The following is a 16,981-nucleotide window of genomic DNA, read 5'->3' as shown; positions in this document are numbered from 1 at the left end:
TGGGACGTAAGGGGGTAACGGGGTGAAGGCGGTTTGGTCCTCTGGCAGTATGAACCAAACACCTCATCACATCACAGCACCAAAGCAAGGGAACAAATATCTGAGGTGGCCGACTCTTTTTCGTCTCCCATTAAAATCCTAATCTGACCCTTTAAGCCATCATCGCTAGGACTCAAGGTGTGCTGTTATGTTTTTTCTGGCAAGCCCTGTCTGTGCATAAAGCAAGGCTCCTCTTCAAAATTGACCAAAAAAAGAAGATTCGTTACGTATCATCATCAAAAAAAAGTTTCGTGACAAGTAAAGAGATACAAGTGAATGTATATCCTTCTTCTTTTTCCTCAAGTCCAGCAAGATGTTGAAAAAAATTTACCGGCAATCCATGCAGGCAAGCAAAACACCGGAAAAGCTCCGTCCAATCCCTCCCTCCCCAACCATGATCATCCTGATTGTTGTAAACGCTGTCGATTTGTTGCAAACAAAACGACAAAAGAAATAGAAATTGTTGTTGTGGTTTGTGTTTTTCTTTTTTTTGTCGTGGATATGTTTCTTTTTTTGCTGCTCATAAAAATGCACATTGGGGTTTGCGAATAGATCCAAGCTAAAACCCCGGGTATTGTTGTTCAATCTGAGAGTGGTGTTGGACACGTCCACAATTTGTGTGACGCTGCGTAAAGTTGAGATTGGCCGTTCCGTTCCGTTTCCGTGGTCCCGAAATTGAAAAGAGCAAAAGAAAAAAAGAAAAAAAGAAAAAAAATGTCGTCTTCGTCGTCAAGTCCAGCAAGCTGGAAATGAGACAGAAAAAAATAGTACACAATCCATGGTTTGGGGGTTGACTTTTTGTGTGGTTTTTCTCAGTGTGTGATGAGTGTGTGTGCGTCAAAGACGTGTTTTTGTTTGTTTCCATCATGAAAAGACGAAGTTGACGGTGAGGGTATCGATGAGAAAAGGCTTCCTGTTCTTAAAACGCCTGTAACAAAGTCCCTGCTCTCTCCGGATGTGAATCGATCGACCAGAGAAGACTAGCTCCCCCAGCCAACTGGAAACACTCCAGAGATATCAGAAACCAAAAAAAACAAGTCCCAAAAACAGCCCGACGCTCCAACAAGCAAGAGAAATCAAAGCAAAGAAGAAGATTCAGAGAGCAGAGGGGAAGGGTTTTGTGAGCTGCGGCAATGTCTCCTCTCTTTGCAACCACACTCACATCGTGTATCGGCATTAGGCCCCCCTCATTTCGCAAATCTTGTACATCAAAAATAAGGAATTGGTCGGCCAACCTTGAAAGAAGTGAAGAGATTTCAGTGTGAATGAAATGTCTCCCAAATGGTGTTTCCAATCTGATGTGAAGATCTGGGAGATGTGGATGAGAAAGACCCAAAACGCCGGATGTTGAGTAAGAGCAAAAAGAAGACGCAAGCCCATCACGGTCAAATCCCCTCGACATGCGCAATCCAAATATTCGGCTTCCTGCCCTTTGTATAGAGATTCCTCCTTGTCATACCTTGGTAACGCCAGATATCTGTCTGCTGCCTTCCACGCGTGCAAGGTTGATTCAGTTCACCCTCTTAGATCGTCTTGGGGGTCCGCGCGTTGCTCGCATCAATGACGTCGTCGAGGTGGTTGCACATGGCAACAAACAGATCAAAGAACAACTTCCCACTTCCCTCGCCGTACACGTTGTCGCTGCCGCACTTCTCCATCTCGGCCTGCATGGTGCCACTGCGCTTAAAGGTCTTGCGGCACCGGATGATGAGTGCTAGGTAATGGGCGCGCAGACGGCTGTCTGAGTCAGGCGTGTTGGCGTAGCAGTACTGCGCGCTGCGGAGGATGGTGCCGACGTCGATGCCGGCCTGCAATCCTTGCTTCCGCAGCGCCAGCCTCTTGAGCTCCTCCAGCCCAAAGCGATCAGCAGCGCAGTAGATGGCCGTGTCGCGAAGGATGTGCTGGCCGATGCCCGAGAGGAACACGGTCGCCTCGACAGCCGCAGGGGTCTGGGGGGTTTGGCCTGCGCGGCCACCTCCGAATTTAGGTGAGTCGTTTATCGTCGGGGAGGTTTGGGGCGTGACCCGACGGGGAAGCGAGTCCTCGAGCTCCCAAGAGTTGCGCTGCTTGTTGTGCAACAAGCGGGGGTAATAGTCGCCCTTGTAGAGATATTCGAGGATACCGCTGAAGACCTCTGGCTCCTCGTCCGGGAGGGAGATCCTTCTATTCTGCGCATCGGTGAAGTTGCTCCGAATCACCCTCTCGAAAAAGGGCGACTGGCAGAGCACATCTTCGTGCGCTGCAAACAGCCGTGCCTCTGCGCCCACCACCAGGGTGACGATGGGTGAAGGGGCCAGAGACTTGTCGTTGAGCCTCGTCTGCACACTCTGTGTACGCGAGGTCTCCTCGTTGTTATTGAGCGACCGTTGCAATTTCGACACTTTTTGGGCATCCCGCACGGAGCCCTTCCTCATCAGCCTCGCGGCCTTGTCCACGCGGTGTTGTGAATCCATCGTCGTTGAGGCAGCCTCCCGCTGGGAGTTGCTGGTCTCACGGCTTCGGAAAGAACGCTTGAACATGTTGGCGGTTGTGTTGTTGTTTCGGGTTATGGTGAAGCTGATAGCGGTAGAGGAGGTGATGGGAGTGGTGGTGACAGCGGTGATGATGGTATGGTTTCGGTTCGATAAAGACTCGAGGCGTGCGGGATGGGGCAAAAAGACAGCAAAAGAAAAGTCAGACTAATGTCTGAATTACTGCAACTGTCTAGTTTCCATGTATGTTCTCAGAGAGTGACGAAAATAATGAATGAAGGCCCGAAGGAAAAGCAAGAGAAAAAAGAGTGAGGGGGGGAGAGAGAGAGAGCCACAAAAACGATTGACAGGGTCCGGGGGCGGAGAGGTCCTGAAGAGAGAACTCCAGAAAGACTCCAGAGAGCTTTGCGACCCGTTGGTTGTGTGAAGAGGGGGGGGGGAGGAAAAGAGGAAACGGATGCAAAAGCTGCGGGGGGTGGGAAAGTATTTATATGCAGGAGGCGGGGGGTGATACAAAGAGAGGTGTGTGCCTGGGAATAACCCATGATCGACAAGAAAAACAAGCAGGGCTGGGGGGCCGGCTGCAGCTGTTCTTGTGTTGTCACTTATGAATGGACGGATGGCAGGTGTCGTCGACGAGCTGCCTCAGGCATCGTCACTATCTGGCATCCGAGTGACACATTGCTCGTACGCAATTGATCTCTTGCGCGGCATCTTGCGATACCTTCTCGATTTCAACATTGCCGCGGTCGTCGTCAGCCCTGAAGACATGGCCGTTGTGAATTTAGCGTGCAAGGCGGCCCTGGTTGTGGGTTTGTCGAGCAGGGGTTTGCACTGTGGCACTTCAGATGAGGGGTAGCTCCATCCGTCCATGAACTTCCATCACAACAGCTTCAACTATTTTTGCAGAGTTAGCTAAGCAGTCCTGTATTCTCCATTGGATTGATATAAACGGACAAATGAAATGCTTTTGCCATTGTATTTGCATCCTCTAGGAAAGTTTGGGAACGATTCCAACAGGTCCAATTGTGCAGCATGGGTTTTGCCTCTGCGGGGCACGTGTTCAGCAACCCTCCAGTGACAGCGAAGCAAGAATCGGTTTCACGGCACAGCCTCACCTGCCGGCGCTTGCTCTCCCTCCTCTGCACAACCCGGGAGGTCTCGGCGGACACTTGCTTCTGACAGAATTGTGTGCGTGCACGCCCGTGATATCGTCTCCCGGACAGACACACACACCTCGATATGGGGGTGATACCTGGTATAGGTCCATCAAAGACCCAGAGATCGAATCACACTAGCCACGCGGCACATCTATCTCCCAATGAGTGTCTCCTCCCATTGGGCCGTGATGGAGAGTCCTGCACTTCGACCTGACTGAACTGGCAGTATCCGCACAGCTTCCATCTTCGGGTGAGGTTGATGCGAAAAGGGCAGCAGGGCGGTTGACTGGTCAGGGGGAACCAAGCTTACCCCACACGAACCACTGTGGTGGGAAGGTGGGGCCATTTTTAAGACAAGAAAGGAGCGGCGGGCCGCCCCTCTTGGCCGGCGTGCCGGCCAGGGCTCCCTTGGTGAGCTTCAACATCAAACTACCCCTGTCAGCCTCACGATTTGGAGCGTTGCCGGTGCAAAGGAACTGCAAGTCATAAGAACTGAAGTTAATGATTGCCTCTATTGTTTCATTTGCGTTAGTGTACACTACCGGACAGGATCCTCCGCATCAGTCATAACAATACCAATCTTCCATCAAGAACATAACGATGCATGTCAAACACCACTTCCCTTCACATGAGTCACCCCTCCTTCACCAACAGAAACTGACTTGGGTCCGATATGTTGCCTTGTCGCCCTGTTTACTCGTCCAAGAGCGACCTGTTGTGGGCAGGCTGCTTCTTGTCCCCGTCATCCTTGTGAGTCATGTTCTCGCGCATGCCAATGAGTCCATACATGAAGGCGAAGACTGTGGTTCATGATGTCAGCATAGATCGAACCATGAAATTGCTGCAAATGGCTGCTCACCTGTAGGTCCGAGGCACAAGAATCCTGCAACATACGACGCAATGTACTCGGTCATCTTCATGATCTCGGGATCCATCCAGAAGAATGGATACAAGCCGGTGAACCACTTGCCGAAAGCGGCCCAGCCAAGGTAAGCCGAGAGAAAGAATACCGTCGCGATAACGTGCGCAGGAACAGGGACCTGGCGCTTGATGCTATTCAAGACAAAGATCTCGAAGAGGGCAATAAGCGAAGTAACCAGGTAGAGATTGAGAATGCAGAACGGCTCGAACCATCCGTGGCCCCAGAAATCCTTCCCTATTGTCTCATGAGTAAATTCCCAACCGAACGGTCCGTTGAACCAAACATCACTCACAAGTTGAATCCGAGACCGGCTCGCCTTCCTTGCCCTTGGGAAGGTGACCGTACCCCTTCGGCACCAAGATGCACCAGTAAATGAGCGTGTTCATAAAGACAAACACATGGGAGATGGTGTAGAAGATGCTGAAGTACAAGCGCTTGCGGGACTTTGGTGTCTGAAGAGGTGGAGACATCTTGCACAAAAGCACAGATTCCCAGCTGTTGTCATCCTCGTCGACGTCGGGGAAAAAGAGATGGGTAAAGCTCCAGCACTGCAAAAGACCAAAGACGTCAGCGACCGTTCCTTGGATAGCTACTCGGAGGACCGACTCACAAAGGTAATGAGATGATAAAGCCAGAAAAGGAGATAGGCCACTGAGGCAAATTCGAAGAAGATATGCCAATTGGACTTTCCCTCATTGTGGGGATATTCGTGGTGAAACTTGTAGCGCAAGAGCATGCCGGCGAGACCCGTGAGGTAGCAGAAGATGAGACCGCGAAGGTACACCAAACAGCTTTGGCTAACCCATGGCCATGGGGAATGGCAAACTCGAAGAAAGATGGGATGGTCCTGAACGGTCAAGGAGCTGTTGGCCACAGGAAGACCTTGGCGGGTCGACAAGAGCGGAGCTCGCTCTTCGGTAGACATTCTGGCCGTACTCAAAGAGACGGTGTTTTAGAGATGCGAAGGCAGCGTGGGGCAGATGGGCTCTGCGTGAGCTTTGTGTAAACAGATTGAGCAGAGAGCGAGGAAGCAATGGCTATAAAACAACTAGCAACCAAAAGAGGTGTTGAGCGAGATGTCGAATCTTAGAGGATCGAAGAATAGAAGAGAGAGAGAGGTGGCCTGGATCTAAGGACAGAGGGGAAGTTGAGGGTCTGAGTCTGAAAGACATCAATAAGGCAGGCACGCCTTCATCAACTCAGACCATCCGCAGGCCGGTTGGAAGGCATGAGCAAGGGAGCTTGAGCTGTGAGAGATAACAAGACGGGAGGCATCTGCAAACACGGTCCCAATGAGCCGGGCCCGAGACGTGGAGCAGAATAGCCATCAGGCACTTACTTGACTTGAAGGCTACGTTCAACATGGAAGGAAGGTGTCAAACGACTAGAGCGAAATCGTCTCAAGACAGACGTAGCTACCAAGAGAAAGTTGACTTGGACGCTTCCAGTCAGTGGTTCTGAAGAAAAGCATAACTCTCATGTAGATGCAAACACATTCATTGCTGGCTAGTGCTTATGGAAGTCAAGAACAGTATAATGGTCTCCAAAAGGTGAACATCTCCAAAACCACAAAGGTTCTCAGAAAGTCAATGACCCACAAAAAGCGGCCCCACTCTTTGCATTACGCTCCAATCACAAACTGCCAATTCGACACCGTGGTCTCCGCGTCCATCAGCCATTCGAGCTCCTGGAATCAAGACAACTCTTCCCAAGCCGCAGCAACGAACGTCTCCTACCGGCTGCACCACATACACCAATTTCTCCCCATATACCGCAGACATGTTATCAGCCTTAGGAAACCCGCGGCAGGCCGCCGCCCAGCTCATGAACTTTGGCCTGATACTGTCCACGGCTTTTATGGTGCGTTCCCTGCCAACCAGCTCCCTGAGTAGGCCCGCTAACAAAATGAATAATAGATGTGGAAAGGTCTCTCCGTCATCAGCGATTCCCCCTCTCCGATCGTCGTCGTCCTCTCCGGCAGCATGGAGCCTGCCTTCCAAAGAGGAGACCTGCTTCTGCTTTGGAACCGAAATCTGTTTGCCGAAACGAGCGTGGGCGAGGTGGTGGTGTATAACGTGAGGGATAAAGATATCCCAATCGTGCACAGGGTTATCAGCAAGTTTGGCACTGGGTTCGTTATTCGGCGGCAGTGGTGGCTGTTTAGGGGGATTTGTGATTGACAGGTGGTATTCTAGGCCGACTGCAAAGCTCTTGACCAAGGGAGACAACAACGATTCCGACGACACGAAGCTCTACGCCCCTGGGCAAAACTACCTGGTTAGGGAAGATATTATTGGGTGCGTTGCTCCTGATTAGTGACCAGCATTGTTCTTTCTGGGCGGATGCTAACATTGAAGCAGGAGCGTCGTTGGATATATGCCTTTCGTTGGTTATGTCACCATCATGCTGTCTGAGCACCCATGGATGAAGACGGTGATGCTCGGGATAATGGGCTTGGTGGTTGTTTTACAGCGGGAGTAAAAAGTGTTAAAAGGCAAAAGAGGTTCAAGCACGGCGCGATTTCGTGTCAAATCTTTGGTAATAGTACTGACAGCTTCCCTTTTATGAACATGATACCCCATACCCAACGGGCACGGCCAAGTTGATATTTTCACTGCGGAAGAGTGAAGCAGGAACTTTGCCTCCAACGGACGCCGCACAGTGGACGAAATCAGTGGCATGAATCACCAAGCAAGGCAACTACAGCATTTCCAACAGGCTTCGTTGAGTCACTGGAGGGTTTATTACGGAGCAGCACTCTACACAAGTCCCATGCATCTCGTTATTTCCTCACAAGCACTGACCAAAATTCCCCAAAACATCACAAAACGGAGCTCTTGGCGGTCCCCTCGTTCCACCGCGAACCAATGCCAAGCGACAGCTAACCCCTGTGGTCTGCACCAACAGCCAGGGGCCGGCCCTAAGGCCCAGAGTGATGCCTGGAAAGCAATTTTAAATAGACGACGTCGTCGTCGCTGTCGCTGGTGGTTCGTTCCACTTGTTTCCCCTCTCTCTTCATTGATGGGATTTCTCTCGTCAATCGCGCTCGTTTTTTCCCCTATGAGTCCCAACTGAGTGTTTGCGCGACATCATATCGCGCCTTGAGCTTGATATTTACCAAGTAACATCCGGGCCATCAACTCGCGCCCACGACTGAGGTACTTATCAGCGCTTATCGGAAATAGAAAGGACGGACGGGTTGGATGATGGCAGACGACGACAGCGCGGCTGCGCAGCCAAAACCTGAGGAGCCCAAAGCCGAGGCTGTTCCCGAGGCCAGTCAACCGCAGCAGAGGGATGTTAGCGATGCCGGTCAACAGCAGCAGGAGAACGTTCCCGAGGCCAGTCAACAGCAACAGACGGAGGTAAACGATGCCAACCCAGCACCCTCGCCAACGCCGCTCCCGCCAACCCACCAGGAGACGCAAAAAGGTGGGCAGCCATCGGGCGGTGCTGTACGGTTCGACACCCTCCCAGGCCCGCATCCAACGGTCCATCTGCAGCCGGTGTTTGGAACATACGATGCCCGGCGCGAGGAGGATGAAGTCCCTTATGAGATCCCGCACAACCCCAAGTGGCACAAGGTCAAGATTGGGCTGATGCTCTTTGCTGTTGCGGTTTCGGCCGTGGTTATCGGGTTGAGTGTTGCCACGGGGTATATCTCTGCGGGAGACTCCGGGTACTGGTATATTCATCAATCAGCGTACATTTCCGGTGTTTCTGCCTCGGCGGTTTGTCTCCCTTCTCTCACCTCTCTCTCACTGTTGGAAAGTGCTAACATTACCAGGCGATCCTCTCCCTCGTCTTCATCGTCATCGAGATGTTGACCATGTGGTTCTCCAAAGACCACCGTGGCCTGCACCCAGGATGGCTAATCACCTTCAACCTCATCATCGGTGCCCTTGCCGTGGCCGGGTTCGGCATCATGGTTCACTATGTCACCAACGTAGGGGGATACGACGGTTGGTCCCGGTATTTCGACAACGAGGACACAGCCGACAAAGAACTCGCACTCTTCCAGGCCCTTTTAGCCTTTGACTTTGTGTTATTCTTCACTCACCTCATCTTGTTCGTCGGTGCCTGCGGCGAGGCTCACCAGCGGAACCGAGCCAGACGGGAGGTCCAGATAGTGGAGATCCCGTATGATCCTTCCCACCCTCTGCCCGCCGGGTTCCAATATGTACCACATCCAACTTTGCAGCACCCACCACCACCACCTCCCAACCAACAAATTCCAGGAAGCTGGGCACCCCAACAACCACGACGACAACCACAGCGTGTGTCTGTTCACGGGGTTATCCCCTACATCACACCCGAACAAGCGGCTCAATACGGGGGTTACTACTCCCCTATGCCGACGCCGGCACCTCCTCAGCAACCTCAACGAGTGAGAACAAGCCAGAGGGGGTATTACGCCCCGGCGCAGCAGCAGCAGCGATCTTCGATGCGTGGTGCCAGGGCTGCGGCGGGACAGGGAAATGTTGCTGCGGCTGAGAAGACAACGAAACGGGCTTCTGCTGCTGCGGCGAGGAAAAAAGAGGCGCCGTTGCCGGAGATACCGCTGCCGGAGGTTCCAACGGAGGAGGAGGAGGAGGAGGAGGGGAAAGGGAAAAGGAAGGAGAGGGAGGTTGTGCTGTCAGAGAAGGTTGGGGGTGGTGAGAAAGGGGAGCCGACGAAGGCCGTTACAGAGGGTGAGAAGGCCGAGCCGCCGGTAAAACAAGAGGAGGTCGTGGCTGAGAAGAGTGAGCCAGCGGCGCAGGTAGAGGTCGTGACCGAGAAGGGCGTGGCTGAGAAGTGAAACATGCCAGCCATGTATTTGTATGAGATGTGTTATTAATGACGATACCCAGCGCGATAATAATACCCTGTTTTTTTTTTGGTTTTTTTGGTTTTTTTGGAAGCCAAGTTTCCTTGATCTGGTGCTACTGGAGATGCTTGTGTGCGGAGTTGCCAAGGTCCCGCTTTGAGCCCCTGAGTCGTTCAATCGGCACCGCACATGCCGGTCCAAGACCTTTTGATTGGGGTTGATGCTGTCAACGGCGTCCTTGTGGTTTGTTAGGGGGGTTGTGCAAGTGATGTCATGTGTTGCCTTGGACCCTTTCTATTTCATGATCAAATACAGTACCCACTGCTCAACTCCATCTCCCTCATTCCCTTCTTCTCATCAAATAATCACGACAAACCCCCCAAGAGCAATCATGTCCTCCAAGCTAATCCCTAACACGACCCAAGACGCCGACACAGACAACTCGTACGTCTCCCGGCCAGGCCACAAGCACGAGCCAGTGCAGGTCATCGCCGACGAGCAAGCCAGGGACGAAGTGAAAAACAACAACCAGACCAACAACACAAGCAATGATCAACTCGGTTGGTGACCTCCCCACTCCTTGACAAATGAGATCTCAAAAAAAAAAGGGCACGACCAGACAAGAAAATCAGACTGACAGCAGAAAAATCCCAGACAAACAAGCCATTGACCAATCCAACATCATCTTCAGCACCAAACCCGTGACCCGCGGCGCAGCCCCCCCAAAGGGGGCCTACAAAGAGCCCACCGACACCGAGGGCCTGCCGAGGAATGATGGGCGGAGCTCTGTCTAGAACACATCTCTACCTATCTTAGCTTAAAGTTCCCAAAGAAATCAAACCTTTTCATCTCAATATGAACCTTCTATCATCACGACGTGAGATCCAGCCATGCAGTTTCTTTCGTCCATGCTCAACTAGCAACTTCATTGGAAAACTTCTTGTTACCAATTCATGCTGTATAAGGTAGGTAGTGTCTCAACTGATATCATGTGGAAAGAAAGCGCGGGTAGGTGTACATTTATCTATTTCCACCCAACCAACAATAACTAACATAAAAAATTCATATCCTCTGCAAAACCAAAACAGCCCAAAATGACTTGCCCGAGGTGTATATATATATATATATGCTCCAACCCCTTCCCAACCCATCCCAAGACAAAACAAAACGAAACCCCCATCAAACCCCCCCATCCAACCCCTTCCCCACCCCCGCCGCCCGTTCATAATACCCCTCCCACAAGCCCCTCAACTCCTCCTTCTCCCGCTGCAACCTCACATGCTCACTCTCCAGCGTCTGTATATACAACCTCGCCCGATCCAGCACCTCAGCCTTACTCACCTTCCTCTCCCTCTCCAAACTCGGCGCCCCCCCTCCCCCAAATATGTCGTCTGGTACGTATTCTGGTACCCATCCCCCATCATCATCCCGCCCACACCAACCCCCGACGGCAACACCTCCAGCAGCTTATCAAAATGCGTGTTGAGCCTATGCCGGTACTTTTGCTCAACCATATTATGCCTAGCGCGGGCGTTATGACGACCTTGCCTGCCCGTCGAAACAGCCTGCTCCTGCTCCGAGTCACAGTCCTCTTCAGGGAGCGAGTTTGGTGCCGCGCTGCCGCTGGATATGGTTGACTGGCTTGTGGGAGAGGAGAGACTCGTTGTGGGAGCTGATGGTTTCTTTCCTTTGCTCCTCTTGGCCGCCGCCGCCGCCGACTTGTGAGGTCGGCGATCACCGTGTGGGCTCATGGTCATTGTATCAATCGTCAAGCCTTGAAAAGGGGGGTTGGCGGCGTGGCTTTTTTGACGTTTGCTTGTTGACGGTGGATATTGGTAAGGAACACCACTGCTTCCCTCACCAACACCCATCGCCACACGAGGGTCCTCTGCATATGGCGTGAAGGATTGAAATTGGGGGCCCCAGCCAGTCGGTGGAGGAGGACCTTGATTCATCACCCCTCCGTCAAGCTCGTCGTGTATCTGCCCGTAGGGAAAGCTGTGCGGACCGGAAGACATGCTCAGTGAAGCGTTGTCATAGGCAGACACCGGCTCGGTTGGGGCAGAGTAGGAGCTTTCTGGCATGAGGGAAGTGATACCGCGGGTGTCATAGTCCCCGTATGCTCCGGTGTTGCTGAAGCGATCAGTCGGCGAGATCGAGATCGAACCCCCCAAAGGGGAGGTTGAGCTGGGACACAAGACGGATGCATTGGCATGGTCCTGCTCCTGAATGTCGAAAGCTAAGGGGTATGATGGAATGTTCTGGTTGGCGGTTGTCAGCTGAGGTCCCTACACTGCAACAACAGGTCACCCCCTCCCGAATAGCCGAGTCGTTGTCAAAGACGGAACACATGCTATAAATACAACACGGCAGCATTGAGGCTACCAGTCATGCCATCTCAACGGTTGCGGTAAGGGACCGAGGTCCCGAACCGATCCATATGGTCCTGACAAACGTCACCGTGCATCATGTAGGGACATGAGATGGCCCAAAGGGAGCTAACGAAATAGAGATGAAAACAGGGTCATGCCAAGGACTGAGCCGTACCTGTTGGTTTTCGTCATCGTAGTGACCACCGTAGTAAGTGTTGTCCATGTCTGAAACTGAAAGAGCAAGCTTGTTGAAATGACCGTATGATGCAGAGCATGTTCATGATACTGATGGGAGGTCACGATACCGGAAGGAGGTCCGGATCACGACAAACTTATACCACGAGCAGTCCCCCCTTCGTGTGACCAAGCGACATGGCGACTGCCCTGTGATGTCGTAGAGGGTGATGAACCCAGCCAGACCATGGCAGACATTTCTTCTTCTGGACCAACAATGTCAACTCTGAGGAGGCGTCGGCTTCATTTACGAGCCAGGTACAGTGTTTGAATCGAAAACGGACATTGTGCCAGAGGCTTGACCAATGCCGCCAAAGGCGCACACTCGACACACGGGTAGCGGCCGATAATGCTCCTGTCTGGAAGCAAGGGGAACGCGCATATCTGACCATAAGTTGGCAGCGGCCCGAGCCAGTTCGGGGCACGATGCAAGCTACTACAACCAAGATCTATCCAAGAAAATAGTCAGGTCAGTGTCTCTGAATCAATCGATTTGAAATTCCCGTCGCTCCCCTTTCCAGGTCCAGCCCCGAGCATGTGGTTCGTGCCGTTCCCCAAACAAGACTCGGCAGAGCGGGAGATCGACATGGTTGTCAAGGGCTGCTGTACATGTACATATTCAGAGGCTGCCGCGGCGGAGATTGGAGCCAGTATTCTGTGAGAAAAATAAGCTGTGGTTCGATTTGGCCCGCCGATCATGCCATTGCGGTAACTACCGACTCAGCCCTAGAATCGTGGCGTCAAGTTCTTTCGAACACTCGATCTGATTGACCCCTGGCGGCGAGCCCAACAAGTCCAGTGTTTTTCTGGAACAAAATGCAGATTTGGGTACTGATCGTCCGCTCAGCAATCATGTCCAAGTCGCCATAATCTTGGGCACTAAAGAGCTGGAGTCGGATAAAGCACTCGCCTTGATTCCTCGACCTCGTCTCACGCTCTCTTCTTCCACGCTCGGCACTTGGCTAGGGGTAGGGGCTGAGACACGGCGCATCCAGACAAACATGGTCTCGTTTCCACGAGGGAGAAAGCCACGCATGCCATGTTCGCAGAGCAGACAAAATCCGGGATGACGTGAGTCCCTGCTTCTTTGCCAATTCGAGACATGGCAACTTGTGTCGCACAACATCCTCGACAACCCTCCTCGTGGGTTGTGAGAGGCGGTCCCAAAGTTCCGGTTGAACGGTTTTTCGGGTATTGTATCCCTCGTTTTTCCGAGGTGCGCGGGGTTGATCCAAGTTCATGGGGGTGGCTTGATATGGTAGAGGAACGGGCATCTCCGGAAAGTGATTCGAAGGTTTGTTAGCTAAGGGACCTCGGGAGTCAGAATCAACAACATCTCGAGCTTGGAACGTGGTGTACGGATACCGTAGGCATCATACCACCAGAGAAAAAGCCCTTGGCAGAACCGGTGAACGTGCTTCTGCGAGCGAGTGAGAGCGGCTGCCCTGCATGCAGACACTAGACTTGGCGTTCCGTCACCCATCGGGTCGATGTCTGATTCGATCAAGAACATGGAGGAGTCGTAATCGTAATCAATTCTGGGGTGCTGTGCTTGTTGGAGGTTGTTTGTGGGTAAGGGTTGCTGGCTTCCTGCCGACAACTGGACAAGCAGTGCCTGCCTGCCTGAAAAGAATCCCTCCTTCCCTCAAAGTCCCGGTGGCTTTGGAGCGCCAGCTGTCCAACACTCTTGGTCAAGATAGCGCCTTCCCACACATTTTGACGGTCGAAACTTGTAAATCATGCATATGCATTCTACAAACAATGGATATGCAGGAGAAGCATCTCTTTCCAATGAGCAAGATACAACAAAGCAACCAATCTGCTGTCAGAAGCAGCCACCCGAAACACATCTGCCAGATACCGGACCATGAAAACCTGATTGTGTTGGAGCAAACTCGTAGATGAATGAAGTACAAGTGCAAATACAGTAAATTTGGTTGGAAAAAGAAACGCCGATGCTATCAACCACAATTCTCGCCATGCTTTTCAAACAAGTTTCCATCCTTGATCCCCACCATCTGTCTAGTAACAGCATGCCATATTTTGAACTTGTACCGTGACCCTTTTCCCCATCGCGCCAGTGTGGAGACCGAAACCTGATACCTTTGACCAAAACCCAATCCAATAAAATGCAATCAAAGTCCTTGATTGGCTGCCTGAGCAACGGCTCCAGCCATGATGTCCATGTTCCTTAGCAGCTCTTTTCTTTCTCTGTTCAAGCGCTCCTTCTCCATCTCAAGTGCCTTGATACGTCTGGTTGCCAAATCCAACACCTCGGCCTTGCTCATTCTCTTCTCATCGGTTGCGAATCCATCACAGCCTTCTCCCTGACCCAGGTGACCCCCCTTGTATTGCTCGAGAGGAAGGACGGCCAAGAGGCGTTCGAACTGGGCGTTCAACCTGTTGCGGTACTGTTTCTCGACAAGGTTATGGTTGCGTCTGGCACGGCGTTCTTCAGGGGTGAGGTCATCATCATCACTGGCTGAACCAGGATTGTGAAAGCTTTCAGCTGGAGATAGAGGTGTTGCTGGCGCCAAGCTTCCTTTTCGAGCCTTGCGGGAGGCAGTACGCAGCTGAATATTGTGCTTGCCACGACCCTTTGATCTACTGGTGGCCTTGATCTTGTCGTTGGGCTGATGCTTGGCCGACGTGGACGACTCCTCAGACCAAGACCTCTTGGTGTGTGTCACAGAATCTGCCATATCGATGGTGGCTAGTTCGCTCACTGGGGAGAAGAGCTCATGCTCGCAATACTCGCCCCCGGGTTCGCCCCTCCATACGCCCGCTCTGGAACCTACTGAGCTGAGTGGTGTTGGTAGAGAGGCTTCGGGACTGAGATTGTTGGACAAGTGCCAATTTCCACCCACAAATGGAGTAAATGGAGTCCTCGACAAGGAAAAGAAGTCGCAGGGTGGTTCCTCAAAGAACGAAGAAGCTGTGTACGGTGCGTCGGGCAAGCTCCATGGGACGAGGTTAGCCCCGTAGCTGGCTTGACCCATATAGCCATAGCCTGGGGTGGGTACTGCCGACACCGAGGTCTAGATTCCAACGTGCCTTGGTTAGCTGAATCCAGAAAGTGGTGAATGCAAAAGTGGCGTGACGCCGGGACTTGTCTGGTAACACCACGACCGCCACAATAAACCACGAATATTTCTCACCTCGTCAGCACCGGAACTCGCTTCCTTGATCATGATGCTGGTCTTCGTCGCGCTGGGTTCCATGACTTCTCCAACGAGTATCTCGCAAGGGGTCGAACGCACGATAGTGGGTAAGATCGTTGTCTTGCGGCAGCACCCATGTGATGATGCTCTTGACGGTGAGCGTCAAAGATAAGCACAACGGCGAAATGGAAGAGAGAACTGGGGAGAATAGCTGATAATCGTACGGTCGTACGTAGGATGCGTGTCCTAGTACCTCGGGAGAGCTGCTTTGCTGGTGGATATCTGGCCGTCCCGCTGGCTTCTGATCTCCAGGTCAAGTCTTATATAGAGGCTGGCCCCTTCGTGTTCACAGACCCCCCTTCTTCGCAAAGTCCCGCCTAGGTTCAATACCACTCCACGGCCCCTTCCCAGGACCACGCAGGGGGCCATGGGCTGCTCGAGTCCAAGAAGACGGCTGCTCCAGAGCCATTAGCGTTGCCGCTCCCGGCAGGCCGGCATAAGCAATGGAGAAAAGGAAGAGAATCGATCGGGCCGCCCACTTGTCCCTACTGCGGTACATCCTCCCACATCCCTTTCGAGGCCTGGGAGCGGGTCAGTCCGGGGGATCGAGCCTATAGCTGGGGATGATGTCAGATCATGGAGTCGTCCGCCATGTGCGTTGAGTGTTTGGGGGGGGGGCAAGCAGCCTACATGAAAATGGCGCCATGTCGGGCAGCTGGTGTGTGGTCCCATCTTTTGACAACTGCAATCCAGAACAGTCCAAGACTTCCCCAGGGTTGTGTGAAGGCGTGTGTGGAAGACTGGTGTGCATCTGCGCAGGGGGTTTGACAGTTGAGAGGTGGGGTAGCCGGTCTTATCGTGCATTCCCTGCAAAGCCTTCAAGAACCTCAATGGACAGTTCCTTCCCGCACAACAGACAGAGCAAGCGAAAAGGAAGCCGCCAGGGACGAGATATCCACTACTGAATAAGATCTTTGTGGAGTCTGCTCCATCAAGTCCCGATGCATGTCAATCCTTTGGGGCAGGGGAAAGCGAACCTGATGTGTCATGCCAAGAGCGGAAGACAGAGACTTCAATTCTCACGGTCTCTGCTCAACAACAGACCCTCTCCCAGCCAGCCTTATGGATATACACACAGCACATTATCCACTCTGCCTACTGATGAGTATGAGTAGCTCTCGACACTCGGCATCAGCCTAGCTGTAGAAATGAAGGCCAAGTCTTTGCTGCTCCCAAGTCGATCCTCTCATCAGCACGAATGGCATGATGTTGGCAGTGGCTCATCCGAGCACCGATCTGTGTTTTTCCCAAGAGACCAAACCCCGGATCCCGAATGGCCGATCCGATATCCCAGGACCCAGTTGCCACGAGGCAGCGGAGCTCACCGTCGCGCTTGAGGGCTCGGCGACGATCCGGCTTCTTTTATTATTTTCGCCAACCTGCTCAACTATCGTAGCGCCGTCCCAAAAACAGCCCCGCCAGAGCCGCTACTACCACATGCGTTTTTTATGCTCGGTATCCTCAAAGCGGAAACAGCAAACGAAGTCTGTCATCGACAACGGTGGTGAAGCTCGTATTGCGGCGGCAACTAGCCGCACAACAAGGATCTTGGTAGCTGTCAACGGTGAGCCTCTACATACACTATTCCGACCGCGAGCTATCATTTTCTGTCTCTGGTTAGTGAGAAGCCATGTTTCAGGAGGATCAATCGGCATTTTGAGGGCTCCCAATGGGACAACATTGTCCCAAAGAGCTTTCGTTGAGACTGTTACTTGTACGGATTGACAACTCTTCCCGTTGACAATCGAGACAAGA

General features: G+C 52.4%; 7 protein-coding genes across 7 annotated transcripts; 3 read left to right on the top strand and 4 right to left on the bottom strand.

Moving 5' to 3' along the window:
* Positions 1–1,562: 1,562 nt before the first annotated feature.
* QC764_607210 (uncharacterized protein) lies at positions 1,563–2,558 on the bottom strand (the record flags this gene model as incomplete). Its single annotated transcript, XM_062949225.1, has 1 exon — positions 1,563–2,558. The coding sequence occupies one exon, from the start codon at positions 2,556–2,558 to the stop codon at positions 1,563–1,565; it is 996 nt and encodes a 331-aa protein (XP_062797893.1).
* A 1,605-nt stretch (positions 2,559–4,163) lies between these two features.
* On the bottom strand, positions 4,164–6,132 carry QC764_607200 (uncharacterized protein). The gene is made up of 4 exons (XM_062949224.1): positions 5,203–6,132; positions 4,885–5,140; positions 4,530–4,826; positions 4,164–4,470 (listed from the first exon to the last, which is right to left on the bottom strand). Exons 1-4 carry the CDS (start codon positions 5,515–5,517, stop codon positions 4,364–4,366), a joined length of 975 nt encoding a protein of 324 aa, XP_062797892.1. The 5' UTR covers positions 5,518–6,132; the 3' UTR covers positions 4,164–4,363.
* Positions 6,133–6,279: 147 nt separating this feature from the next.
* On the top strand, positions 6,280–7,189 carry SEC11 (Signal peptidase complex catalytic subunit). The gene is made up of 4 exons (XM_062949223.1): positions 6,280–6,452; positions 6,509–6,723; positions 6,788–6,889; positions 6,950–7,189. Exons 1-4 carry the CDS (start codon positions 6,372–6,374, stop codon positions 7,071–7,073), a joined length of 522 nt encoding a protein of 173 aa, XP_062797891.1. The 5' UTR covers positions 6,280–6,371; the 3' UTR covers positions 7,074–7,189.
* Positions 7,190–9,036: 1,847 nt separating this feature from the next.
* Positions 9,037–9,390, top strand: QC764_607173 (uncharacterized protein; the record flags this gene model as incomplete). The annotated part of the gene is made up of 1 exon (XM_062949222.1): positions 9,037–9,390. One exon carries the CDS (start codon positions 9,037–9,039, stop codon positions 9,388–9,390), a length of 354 nt encoding a protein of 117 aa, XP_062797890.1.
* A 104-nt stretch (positions 9,391–9,494) lies between these two features.
* Positions 9,495–10,253, top strand: QC764_607170 (uncharacterized protein). Its single transcript, XM_062949221.1, has 2 exons — positions 9,495–9,959; positions 10,054–10,253. The coding sequence occupies exons 1-2, from the start codon at positions 9,620–9,622 to the stop codon at positions 10,191–10,193; spliced, it is 480 nt and encodes a 159-aa protein (XP_062797889.1). The 5' UTR covers positions 9,495–9,619; the 3' UTR covers positions 10,194–10,253.
* Positions 10,254–10,578: 325 nt separating this feature from the next.
* On the bottom strand, positions 10,579–13,650 carry QC764_607160 (uncharacterized protein; the record flags this gene model as incomplete). Its single annotated transcript, XM_062949220.1, is given in 3 exon segments — positions 10,579–10,735; positions 10,741–11,660; positions 11,947–13,650. Coding segments are annotated over 3 exon segments (1,125 nt in total). The 5' UTR covers positions 11,995–13,650.
* A 213-nt stretch (positions 13,651–13,863) lies between these two features.
* QC764_607150 (uncharacterized protein) lies at positions 13,864–16,007 on the bottom strand. The gene is made up of 3 exons (XM_062949219.1): positions 15,857–16,007; positions 15,164–15,783; positions 13,864–15,043 (listed from the first exon to the last, which is right to left on the bottom strand). The coding sequence occupies exons 2-3, from the start codon at positions 15,224–15,226 to the stop codon at positions 14,141–14,143; spliced, it is 966 nt and encodes a 321-aa protein (XP_062797887.1). The 5' UTR covers positions 15,227–15,783; positions 15,857–16,007; the 3' UTR covers positions 13,864–14,140.
* Positions 16,008–16,981: the final 974 nt, after the last annotated feature.

Source organism: Podospora pseudoanserina, chromosome 6 (genome assembly GCF_035222485.1).
Source record: "Podospora pseudoanserina strain CBS 124.78 chromosome 6, whole genome shotgun sequence".
NCBI classification, from domain to species: domain Eukaryota; kingdom Fungi; phylum Ascomycota; class Sordariomycetes; order Sordariales; family Podosporaceae; genus Podospora; species Podospora pseudoanserina.
Note: the sequence above shows the minus strand (reverse complement) of the source record. Positions and strands in the feature narration are given on the sequence as shown.

Excerpts from the sequence above, each read along its gene's own strand:
- QC764_607200 (XM_062949224.1), bottom strand. The coding sequence starts at position 5,517 with ATGTCTACCGAAGAGCGAGCTCCGCTCTTGTCGACCCGCCAAGGTCTT. Across the intron at positions 4,827-4,884 it reads GCCGGTCTCGGATTCAACTT|GGAAGGATTTCTGGGGCCAC; the intron begins GTGAGTGATGTT and ends ATGAGACAATAG. Across the intron at positions 4,471-4,529 it reads CTTGTGCCTCGGACCTACAG|TCTTCGCCTTCATGTATGGA; the intron begins GTGAGCAGCCAT and ends CATGAACCACAG.
- SEC11 (XM_062949223.1), top strand. The coding sequence starts at position 6,372 with ATGTTATCAGCCTTAGGAAACCCGCGGCAGGCCGCCGCCCAGCTCATG. Across the intron at positions 6,724-6,787 it reads ATCAGCAAGTTTGGCACTGG|GCCGACTGCAAAGCTCTTGA; the intron begins GTTCGTTATTCG and ends GTGGTATTCTAG. Across the intron at positions 6,890-6,949 it reads GTTAGGGAAGATATTATTGG|CAGGAGCGTCGTTGGATATA; the intron begins GTGCGTTGCTCC and ends CTAACATTGAAG.
- QC764_607170 (XM_062949221.1), top strand. The coding sequence starts at position 9,620 with ATGCTGTCAACGGCGTCCTTGTGGTTTGTTAGGGGGGTTGTGCAAGTG. Across the intron at positions 9,960-10,053 it reads CACAAGCAATGATCAACTCG|ACAAACAAGCCATTGACCAA; the intron begins GTTGGTGACCTC and ends GAAAAATCCCAG.
- QC764_607150 (XM_062949219.1), bottom strand. The coding sequence starts at position 15,226 with ATGGAACCCAGCGCGACGAAGACCAGCATCATGATCAAGGAAGCGAGT. Across the intron at positions 15,044-15,163 it reads CGAGTTCCGGTGCTGACGAG|ACCTCGGTGTCGGCAGTACC; the intron begins GTGAGAAATATT and ends GTTGGAATCTAG.